Source organism: Crocodylus siamensis, chromosome 2 (genome assembly GCF_052110815.1).
Source record: "Crocodylus siamensis isolate JL-2025a chromosome 2, ASM5211081v1, whole genome shotgun sequence".
NCBI classification, from domain to species: Eukaryota; Metazoa; Chordata; order Crocodylia; family Crocodylidae; genus Crocodylus; species Crocodylus siamensis.
The window spans coordinates 194593000-194605057 of NC_143396.1; the positions used below are offsets into that span (position 1 = coordinate 194593000).

Here is a 12058-nt window from a genome sequence, read left to right on the forward strand (position 1 = left end):
GATAAATATTAATTTTCTAAATGCTATAGGGGCCTCATGGGCCGGACAGAATGCCCTGGTGGGCTGCATTTTGCCTGCCCCTGGTCTGAACGGTGGCCTATGAGCAGTTAATCTGCTGCTCCCCCACTCACTGCCCCTACTGCTCCAGCTGCAGCAGCAGCCAAGAGCTCCAGGCTATCCATCCAGTTTCAGATTTCTGTGCCTACCCAGGTTGTGGCAAGGCATAGTTTTCAGTGCTGAAGAAGCTCATGGCATGGCGCAGCAGGAGAGCCTGTGGCTACTAAATTAGGAGGAAGAGACTAATAGGAACAAGGCTACCCACCCCTGCTATGCAGCAAAGGAAACAGCACTATCCACCTGGGCACCCAGAGCAAGGGGCAGTGGGGGGCCATGGCTCACACCACTGCACCAAAGGGGTGTTCAGGCCCACTAGTGCAGCTTGCATGGAGCTTGGCCTCCAGTCGTATCAAAATTAGACAGCCTCAACTCAGAGGTCATGTACATAGAGGACCTCCAGCTTTGAAAGAAAAGCGTTAGCATATCTAATAACTCCCTACAAAGGTCAGCAATGTTTCCCAGTGCAAGTCAGAAAAGGTGAGCCTTGGGTCTAAAGCCTACACGCACTAGGACACAGCCACCTCCAAGATTTCTCCCTGCCACCCAGCTGCGATGCAGTAGCAGTCAGCCCCACTCTGCTAGAGCCTATGCTGTCCAGCTTCAGTGCAGCACAGGAAAAGCTCCCTCCACTGGAGCTCCCAGGCACCTGACTGCCACAAGGCAGGCAGGCAGCTCCCCTCTGCTAAAGCCCCTGGTACCCAGCTGCAGCGTGATGTGGAAAGTCCTGCTGCTGAATGCCACAGTTCAGTGGGCCAGATACCAACTTGCTGACCCCTGATCTATGCAACTTGGTTCAAGGGGCAAGAATACACCAAGCATGGAAAAATCAACTACGGAAACATTATATCCACAATGCCAGGTTTACTTCTGGACAAAATTTCAGATGATGAAAACAGGGCCCTACAGCAAGGAGATAAGACTGCCTTTTTCCTGTCATATTGTGCAAATGATAGGCTTTGGTGCAAGAAACACGAGTCAAGGGAACTTTAACTTCATCCTCATATATAGGGGAAAACAACCTACTGCCTGGAGGCTGGACCTGGCCCATGGATGTGGGACTGGAGGCACTCTCCTCCTGCTGCTGTGGAAAGAGGCACCAGCTGCAGCAAGGTCTTTCTCCAACACAAATTGAGACACCGTGGCCTGCAGCCTAAGAAGATTGTGGACTGCTGTCCTAGACAATGGAAACAGATTTTACTGCATTCTCTGGTGTAAAAACCTGTTTCATCCCTAGTTAAAAGGAAGAGGAAGTCCTTCAAAAAGCCCACAAACAAGTTATTTAGAGGCACATCACCTCCCAGGCAGTGATCTCAAGAGTTTTTAACAAACCAGGGTGGGTCCTGATCATGGATTGCTGGACAGAAGAATCAAAAAGAATGGTGCTACAGGAAATGGCATTGACTCAAATTAGAAACAGACTTCCTTATTAGTCATTCCTGACTCAAACATCTTACTACTGAGTTGCCATTATGTTACTGGGAATGCTTTTTGGATAAGATTTAAAGTCCATTTGAAGTGCTATTGCTTCACCTTCCCTATACAGCAGAGGTGCTCAAATATTCCCAGCTGCACTTGTGGACACAGGCATATATGAAGAATCCTAGGGTGGGGGACAGACGAACAGACAGGACAGGATGAGATGAAACGGACCGATGACCAGTTGGTAGCTTATAAATGTAAGACTTAAGTACGCAAAGCAGACTGAAACACTACACCCTCTTTTATCTTAACTACAGCCCCCTAAGTGTCAAATGTTCATCTCATTGTTGAAACAAAATCAAGAAACATTCAGAAAAATATTTACTTGGGCAGTTGAATCTACCTGTCCAAATGAAAAGTTCCATTCATCTGATCATGTATGCTACAGAAAAAAGAATATTGTTACTGAAATACTAGCAGGTTTAATCAGTAAGCAATATAGTTAAAAAATGGATGGGAAGTTAATTAATTTGATGTGGGGTATTTTTCCCTTAAGATTTTTCTAATCCTAGGTCAATTAAATAACTTTAAATTGACTTTACCATCTAATACTGTGAAACTGGAACTCTGTAGCATTTAGGCTAGTACCTGGGACCCTATGAAAAGTTCAACTGAATAGTACAATTTTATTTCATTCAGCTTGAAGCAGGATTAAGTTGTTAAAGAATTACAAAAGTAAAAACAGTAATACAAAAAGAATTTAAAAACACAAGAATCAGCACAACCAGCTTAAAAAAAAAAAAGATAATTGATTCGGAAAAAAAAAATATACAAAAATGCAATTACTACCTACTAAAACTAAAGTTAACAAATTATCAGTTTTAAAAATAAACCTGTCACCTGCAGCCTTAGTGAGTATGCGTAGGTGCTAGAATCTCGCCAATACCCACAAGACTGGTTTAGAGTTACTAAATTATGCTAGTTAGTAAACACAAAGGAGAAATATGCTGCATTCATTTGATTAGTGTAGTATAGTTTAAATTTATAACACTTGGAAGTATACTAGCAAACACATTCAAGTAGGTTGGATCATCACATATCTGGCTTTGTCCGCAATGGGATTTCAACCAACAGAATAATCATGCTAGTTTAGACAAGCCCCCAGATACACACCGGGATTTTCTGCAGAATAGGCGTGTTGCTAGAACTCCATTACACTGGTGAAAAAGCCTCTTACAAAAGTGGAGCAGCCCGCAGGTTGTACCCGTGACAACTGCCATTTATAGCCACTTTAACTATTCCATACACTAGAGGTTTGTACCAGTACATCTAGACCACAGGTTCCCAACCCCCGGGCCGTAGCCTGGTGCCAGGCCACGAAGGGTTGGCTGCTGGACTGGAAGTTCAGAAGTGGCCGGCATACCACGGACCAGAAGCCAACCCTTTTTTGTGCTCAGTATGCTGGTCCACAGTTTGCTGGTCCACAGTCTAAAAAGGTTGGGAACCACTGATCTAGACCAGCAGTTAACTCGGGGACGGGTAAAGTCCAGCCCACAGTCCAGATCAGGCCCATGGCGGACTCCACTTTCCAGAGGCCCCTGCCCGCTGGTTTCCATAGAGCCCCAGTAGTGGCAGCACCATGACAGTGCAGTGCAGATGTTTCCATGGAGACCAGCCCCAGCAGCACTGGCGGAGTGCGCAGCTGCTCCAGGACTGGGATCTTGTGGCAGTGATAATGTGGTCCAGAGCCAGGACAGAGTTGTGATCTGCTGCCCATAGGCCCAGGGCAGAGGCATGCACTGCGAGATTCTAGCCTCAGAGCAGCTCCCCACCCAGCCGCATATCCTGCTAGTGCTGCTGGGCTGGTCTCCATGTAAATCCTGGCCCCATGCTGTCACAGTGCTGCTGCTAGGGGTTGCTGGGAAATGGAGTCCAACCACTGATTGGATCTGCCATTTTGCCCACCCTGAGCTAACTAATGGCTGAAATTCCCCACATAGCTACAGCCTTGGTCTCTTCAACACAAAATTGTCACAAGCATTAATCTAGAATGTCAGTCCATGAAAAGCTATGGCTTTGCCCATAATATGGCAGTATCTAAAAGAAGCACTGCAGTTGCACATCTTAATTTACTCTGAACTTGAGTGACTTCAATTTAGACTTTTCAGTTTGCTTCACAATTGATTTTTTTTTTTATTAAACACTTTCGGTTTGACTGCTGGCAAAAACAACCTATACCTGCATTATTAAAAAAGTAATAAATTTGGTAGCTAAGTCTCTTGATCACACAATAGGGAAAGATGGCAGATTTTCAAAGCAGAACTCTGAAAGCATCATCTTTATGTTTAAATAAAAAAAAATGAGCTAACTTTTTAAAAATCAACCATTGCAGTAAGTTTTGAACCAAATTTTTTGGGGGAAAAAGTATATCAGCATCCTAAGACTGCATAATGAAACACAGTTAACTGCTCCCTTTTCAGGGCTACTGAAGTAAAGAAAAAAATCTAGAGATTTTATTATGGATTATGCATGTAGTTGCTCCGATTATGTGCAATAAAAACTGCATGCATGCATGTCAATGCATTTACTCAAAAAACATTTTTTTTTAAATTATCAAGGGACAAGAACAATCAGAGGGAAAAAAAACCTCATTAACTTCAGTCACCAGAAAGATACTCAAGACACTGTATAAAGTGCAAAGTTAAGGAGGACAAAGACTTAACTCTGAAGTGCCCTACTTTAATCAACTACATTTCTATAGGAAAACAAGTTATTGTAACTATTTTTATATTTAGGAAGTTAGATTTCCTAGCCATAAAAGTAATTTTGTGAGAATATTTGTGCACTCAAAAGCTTCAGGATCAGTAACCTACCTTACCATCACTAATTAAGAACACTTCATCTCCCTAACACTCATGTGTTTTAAAAGTAGACGCACTACAAAAATATAACTCTCCACCCTTTATTTAACCAAAAAAACCTATGCTAGGGGGTTGAACGCAGAACAACTCCTGTCAAAATGGCAGATTTGTCAAAGTGGCATGATGTTTGTTTTATTTCTGCAGCTGAGCAAAAAAATGAGGCTTAGTTTTAACATACTGAAAGCCCCATTCCAAATTAAAACTGCATACTTGAATGCAACTGTGGAAGGATTTTAAAAAACCCTTTCAGAAATATTGGTCAATAATTTTTTTAATCTGAAAGTAATACCTGATACCACCAAACAATTAAAAAAAGGATCCATTAACTTGCAAAGCAACAATATTTTTCAACACCTAAATATAGTTATAGTAAATTGGCACATATGAACAAGCAAAATAATGTAGTCAATTAAAAACTGAGCTAACAATGAAAGACTTTAAAAAAAGTTAAAAATCCTTCTTACAATTTTTCTTCAATTCTATTTAATTTAAGGCTTCTATGTAACAAACTCCCTTAATATACTAACTTAGAGCTATCCCTTTCATAGGAACGGTGTTTGTATTCATGTAATTACCTCTTTCAGAAAAGGGGTCTTATAATACCATTATGAGACTTTTTAAAATATCTTCTCTGATTCTAAGTGACTTACCATAGAAGTGACAATGATCACACCACCCCGCCCCGCAGAAAAATGTAAATGTCGGCTGACAAAGAGCACTGCCTAGGATATACAAAGGACACTATCTACATCTCTGTACTCTCCCTCCTGCTCTATACTGCCCATAAATTATTCCTATGAATGGATACGCACCTTCCTGTTGTATGTATCAAGGAAGAAACACATAAGCATGGAAATAATTTTGAAAATAGAGCACAAAGGAATTCTGCTGCTTCCAAGAAGGCAGCTTTGAAAGCCAGATCAGCATTCTCTGGCATTACTTGCTAAGTTCAGCATATTTGATATTTCCATCATCTCCTCAGTATTTCACTGCATCATTAGCCAGCCTGACTTTTTCCTCTAACATCTTCTTACCCTCAAGGGTAACCAAATTCTGGCTATACAGTCCATTAAATGTTAAGAGACGCAAACCCCCTAGATATTAATTCAATGCATTCTCACAGTCACTGACTCAGCCATGCGTAGTGCAGTACTGACGTCTGACCTCCCAGCCTCCTGTGAGCTGAATTCATACTTGCCATTTCACCGTCTCTAAGCAGCTATTGGATAATGCAACTGTCACACAGAAAAAAAAGAATGCATGAGGAAAGCTGTTTGGTATATTGCCAAGTACCATCTGTGAAGCTATTTCTAGTCCTGCCAGCTTGTCATGTTTCAGCATACAAAACCCCACATCTGAAAAGGTTATTTATTGGTAACTTGCTCCTCTCACATCTTCTTTCATTTTATGGCATTATAAATATAATGCCATTAAAAAAGGTATTAAGTTCTGCTTAGATTACAGAGGAAGTTCTCTTGCTGTCTCTTTTTTTTTTGGTTGAAATTCTGTCTGAACTAGTATTTACAACCAAACTCACTTTTTTCTGAGACACATTAGCCTTTTGAGGACAAAGACAGACTCTCCATATCTGGCTCTGGAAGTCTCCTTCTGGCAAATCCTGATTGTTATGGTAGTGTGTGCATGTGGCATGTGATGATATCAAACTCCCAAGATAGTCCACCACACAAAAAAATAGGTCAATGAGCAAATCAAATGTGTTATGTATATAACCAAGCCAATAAATATTTAACAGTTAAGAATTACTTTTTCTAAATATTTTTTGGTAATCTGAGTGCCACATTAGAGCATTTCAAAAATTCTGACTCATACCATATAAGATCACTTTACCCACTCATATTACTCTGAAAAAATATTTATCCCAGACAAGAAAAACCAGCATTGCACAAAAAGTTACAGAAAGTTAGAAATAAGACAGGAACTAGGCCAGAGTTGTAGCAGAGAGAGAATTCATGAACAATTTACAGTATTAATGCAATTTGCTACCTTTAAACTACAAGAACATAAAGAAAACAAGGTAATATAGTATTGCAGCTATTAACAAGAATAGTTAGCAGCACTCTGCACTTCTTCACTCATCATAGATTTGGAATAAAAGAAAAATGCAGTAGTTTAGATGGAAAGCTATGAAGGGTCAATATAATGATTTCTGCTTCCACACCATTAATAATCTGGACCACTATTCTAAATAGGTAGACAGAAGAGCCATCATTGACTTTCAGTACGTTCTCTCTCCCCAAGATGCACGCACTTGTATGCTGGCACCAATACCGTATCCAGACAGCCTTCTGCCGCCACCTAAAATGGATGGCTTCAGCTTTTTATGAAGGAGTTAACTGGCAGAAGGATACAACTGTCCCTATTCTTTTGGCAAGAGGCTCCAAACATTTATATTTTAAAAAAGATATTCTTGTTTCACTCCACTATAACACTAGATGGAGCAGGCCCAGGCTCAGCCTCTACCTTTGGAAGAAAAAAAAGCCTCTTAACAGCAGGGTCTTGGCCAAGGTCTACTCCCTTTCAATTTTTTTCAGGTGGAGGTCACGTTGTTTATTGCCTGCTTCTTCTAGCACATCACTAAGTAGCCAAGATTAGGTATTTCAAGTTCCAGATACCTTGACTCTAAAGGCCAGTGTTACCTCCCATACAATCTCCCTAAGACTCAGTCAGATAGCTCTGCCTTTTTAAAGGCTTCCACTCTGGATCAAACAGCTCTCCCAAAGGATCCCCTACTTCTGTATTTGGTGGTGCTACCAGTTCCCCCTCTCTTCTCCTCCCTGAGTGATTAACAGTTCTCCAAAATGTCCCGTCATGGCATTTTGAAGCACTCCTAGCATTCTGCAATCAAACAATACCAACAGGCCAAGGGAGTACAATATTCCCAGTACTTTAGTTCTGCTGCAGTTCAGACTTGAGAGCAGAAACCCCTACTCAAGAGCACTGGTCTTTAGTTAAAGTGATGGATTTAATGTCAAAATCTCACTCTAAAGGTGTTAAGCTATCCATGAATCTATACCCAGTCCTCCAGGACACAGACCTGTTGCTTTTCTTTGCATTTTTACTGTTCCTGTTTTAAGTCTGAGACAAAAAAGGAACAAATCCAAAAAGGCAACAGGGACTTTCCAACCCGGAAGACATGGAAACCACATCCTCCCATGAAGAAACAAACCCCAGATATTTCAATTCCGTGAACCAAGATTCAAATACAGCATCTCTCAGAGGCAGCTCAGAGAAGCTTAGGTCTAGCACACTAACTCCCAAGTGGGAACAAGAATTAACACAAAAAGAAAAAAAGTGTATATTTTCCAAAAGAGACTTAAAGAATATTAAAGACTGGGGAGCATCCAAACCTCGAAATATATCTATCAAAGCATAAGGAGAAGCTCAACTGCAATCCTTTACAGGAGAGCATAAGGAAAGAACTCTTTCCCAAAGAAGGCTGTCGTCACCAGGTCTGAAAAATATCTTTTCAACTGAAGTTAAGGGTTTGCCTCTACACCAGAGACAGAACAGTGTATTTCACTTTAAGAAAAAGATATTATGAATTGTCATTCTATATTGCTCAGGGTCTTTCCTGTGCAAATCCACCTTGCAAAAAAGACTTCATCCATCAGAAATTTAAGTGGGCAACACTGAAGTCTTAGGAGGCTGGATTTTTTTTTTTTTTTTTAATTTCTTGGTTTTGCTTTTAAAGAACAAAACTAAAACATTCTCCTAAGCAGCTGCATGTGATGCTGCCAGACACAATCTAAAACTGTGGTATCATAGACTTACAATATTTTGAGGTGTTCATGAGATGTCACACATGTTTTCTTGAGTCCATTTGACTGATATGACATATGCAGTCTCTACATATATGTAGCAGCAAGCTGTATTTAGCCTTACAGTCCATATGGTTATATGAATTGTGGCATTTGATACAAGTCTCTCTTATATAATGGCATCGGGATTGCATAGCATGAAAATAATTTTCAAATCTCACTCTCTAAACAATGAACTTTGTATCTCAGAAAGGCTCAAAGCCTAAATGGCTGAGAGAAATTATAGTGGAGAATTAGAATCCAACATGGGTACATTTGATAGCCAATTAAAGAAACCCTTGCAAATGTGGTCTGAGAAACAGACCCTATGAGACTATGATGAATTGACATTTTAAAAAGAGGCCTGGGGTGAGAAGGACATCTGGCTACTGAGGGAAGGACATTTTTCACAGTGGGGAAATGAAGTCAAAAACAGTATCTTTATGTCTGATAGGATGTAAATATTCACTTGGAGGCAAGTGGAACATGCAATGGAACAAAAGAAGTTGCAGGGACCCCTGGCAGGAAGGTCAGAGACAGGAGCTGCTTTCTAACCTGTTGAGTTGAATAGGCCTGCATTCTTTGGGTTTAAAATACAGAGCGAAAGCAGATTATTGTTCTGATATTTTCTTTTGTTTACCTATTCTTATATCTTAGGCTGCATCTCAGTGTAGCATTACTGTTAGCTTGGAGCTCTCTGGAGATAAGCACATTTTATAATGCAGTAATCGGGACCAAGTTTTTTTTTGGCAGGTGTGCCATAAATTAGCCCCACAGCCTCCCCAGATGCTACACTGATTCTCATCCCCTGCCCAATCTGATGCTCCGCCTCCTGACCCATCTGCTGCTCGGTTCCCCATTGCCTCCCTGACCTGCTACATGCCACAGAAGCCAGTGCCATTTGTGGCGCACGTGCTGCAGGTTGGTAACACAGGACAGTTCTAGAACTACAAGTAAATCATGTTACAACTTCACTAAAACATGACTACAAGTTATCTTGACAAACAAAAATACAAATATACATAGAAGAAAATCCTGTGTCAAGTGTGAACAAGTATTCAATACTGATCAAGATTTAAGGCACTAGAAATAAAAAAAAACTTGAAAAAAGAGAAACTGGAGAGAGATGGAAAAACAACACGGTACAGCCAAAACCTGTCCATCATGGAAAAACTAGGATGTAAAACATTTCAAGAGTGAAATGAATATGGTTTAGAACCAAGCATCACCTCAAAGTTGCCAAAAAATTGGCTATGCCAATTTAGAGCAGAAGAATGGAGGTTAACGATAAACCTTGAAATGGAAGGTTAAGACACAATTATTTCTACCACAAATTAAAAGTGTACTCAGAAAAGAAGGATTAGGTAGAACGTACCTGCACAGGGAGGCAAATACCACTGAGAAGAAAAGATGACATTTTACGAGCTTTTAATCACTGAAAAAATGAACATGCGACAGCAATACCTACTAATTATTAACTTTTGGAGGACTGGTACTTCAACTTCAGTTAAACACCAAGGAGCAGTGTCATTCTAGTTAACTGATCTAATTTCTCCAAGTATTCAGTTTGTTATGGAAGTCACTGACAAATCTGTATCTTGTCCAAATCATTTGTTATTCTCTGCACTTATCACATACATCCTAAACTAGTATAATTTTACTTCAGCTTCTTGATATAAAAAGGCCTCCCCACAGGGCACTAATAATTTTTCACCTACAGTTTTGGCATACCTTCCACTTCTGCTATATCTTCCAAGGTGGGCAAATAAAACTGAGCCCCAGGAAACTGGAAGAGAAAACTACATAGTGGCATTAACCTCTAAGAAATTTTGGGCCAAACCCTCAAATCTAAAATTTACTTGAAGGAATAAAAAAGAAAGAGGCTGAAAGGTTCTCTTAAATACAAACATTGCTATCTGAAGCAAATGGCGGGTGAGGGAAATGTGAACAATGACAGCTCTGAAGAAGTCCTTGTAAAATCCCAGTACAGGTCAATAGCAAATAAATTTTGATTATGCTTAAGACCAGGAAAAAATTTTTTGAAGTGACATTAACCAGAGAACCTCCATTCTTTCTTAAGCACTCAAATAAAACATTGTTGCAGTTCCACATGTTGCAATTTGCACATTCACCATGCAACCATTTTGTTATATCACCACATGCTATTTCTCAAGTGCAATGCATTTTTCCTCAAAACCTTACAAAATTCTCTCTGAGACACGTAAAATAAACTAGACTGAGGCTCCCCATCCCTATTGCTACCCAGTTGTTTGCAAGTGAATCCATTAAAATTTATGTCCCAAGAAGCATTTTTCTCCCATCATTTCTACATACATTTTCTTTGCTATAAGCATCAAGTACGAATATTTGATTATTTTATTTTATTTCTAGTAGTTTAGTATTTACTTTCCCTACTTTATAGGCTCCTTTTAAGTACTTTAGTATCTTACTGTTGCAAACATTTTTGCAATTTACTCAGTTCATAAGAACAGGATAGTGAAACTATTAGTTAATCTCTTGTTCACAGGGCCTTCCAAAGATTGACAGTATTATCCACTGGTCAAAAGTTACTTCACACACTTTCCCTTCAATATATATATTAAGGGTTTTTTAGGCAGATCATATACATCTACAAGCTATACATCTTAAAAACAAGTAAGTAACCCTATAACAGACATCTTTGTTTAAAAACTTTATTTCAGTTTGAAAGCTTAATTTGAGAGGTACAGGTGTTCTCCAACATGAATCAGTTCAGCTAAAATAAAATTATACCAGTTGCATGTCGGTCTTATCTCCTGATCTAATATTAAACCTCTAACTTTGCAGATTATGATGGCAAGACAGACTAATATGATCATCCACAGTGACCTCTTAAGTAACACAGGCCACAGATTTACCTGTATTAGTTTCTGTTTAAATTGGAGCATACCTGTTAGAAAAACAACTAAATTATATTGAATTCTCCCACACATAAAAGCCAACCCACCACTTAATCATTAATTATCCCATTTTACATGAATAATTTACAAATCCAGCTTTACTTTTAGTCTAACTTTATCAACTTTGACTTCCGGGCCCTACATATCATTTGTCTACCAGCTAAAAAAAGTCCTCCATCTTCAGATTTCTGCTCCCCACATTGGTCATAATAATTGATTAATAATTTGATCAATATGCTTAAAAATGAGCCTTGAGGAATCTGTTCAACTCATTATTTTAAAGTCTCTTTCCTGAACACTCTCCAAACTATCACCATATTTCTTAAATTGTTGGCTCCAGAAGTGGACAATATATGCCATATAGGTCATACTAGTTCTAGATAGAGGTTAAGAAAAGGTTGTATTAACCCTCTTGGCCTCACCGGGAAGCTCTCTTCAGCAGATTACCCACCAGGAAACCCTACAAAGTCCTTTTCAGTCACTGCTTCACGGGATAGTCACCCCATTCCACAAGAATGGCCCATTTTCTTTGTTACTTAATGCATATCTTAATATTTAGCCATATTAAAAACAATGTGTGTGTGTGCCCAGTTTATCAAGCAATTCAAACAGGATAAAAGACTCTCTCTTCTCTTTATTCTATCACTTCAATCACTTGTGTTGTCTGCAAACTCAGGAGCAAGTTCATATTTCCTTCTAGGTCATTTATAATGTTAAATAGCAGACAGCCAAGAACCAAAACCTGTGGGACAGGAAACACATGCACTTGACTCCTCATTTACAAATATATTTTGAGACTTAACAGAGACAATTTTGTACTGCTCATGCTTCTTGCATAACATGT

The 12058-nt window shown here is 39.5% G+C and overlaps 1 protein-coding gene across 6 annotated transcripts in view; it reads right to left on the minus strand.

Annotated features, from left to right (window-relative positions):
• BTBD10 (BTB domain containing 10) overlaps window positions 1–12058 on the minus strand; it is a 42714-nt gene that overhangs the window by 18016 nt on the left and 12640 nt on the right. The window contains exon 1 of one of the 6 annotated variants that reach the window (XM_090032733.1): window positions 5270–5450. The exons of 4 other annotated variants lie outside the window; for them this stretch is intronic. In XM_090032733.1, the coding sequence (XP_089888859.1) occupies window positions 5270–5394 (125 nt within the window). In that variant the 5' untranslated portion in view covers window positions 5395–5450. Of the gene's footprint in view, window positions 1–5269; window positions 5451–12058 lie in introns of those variants that run through there. One more of the 6 variants, XM_090032735.1, reaches the window with a different exon arrangement.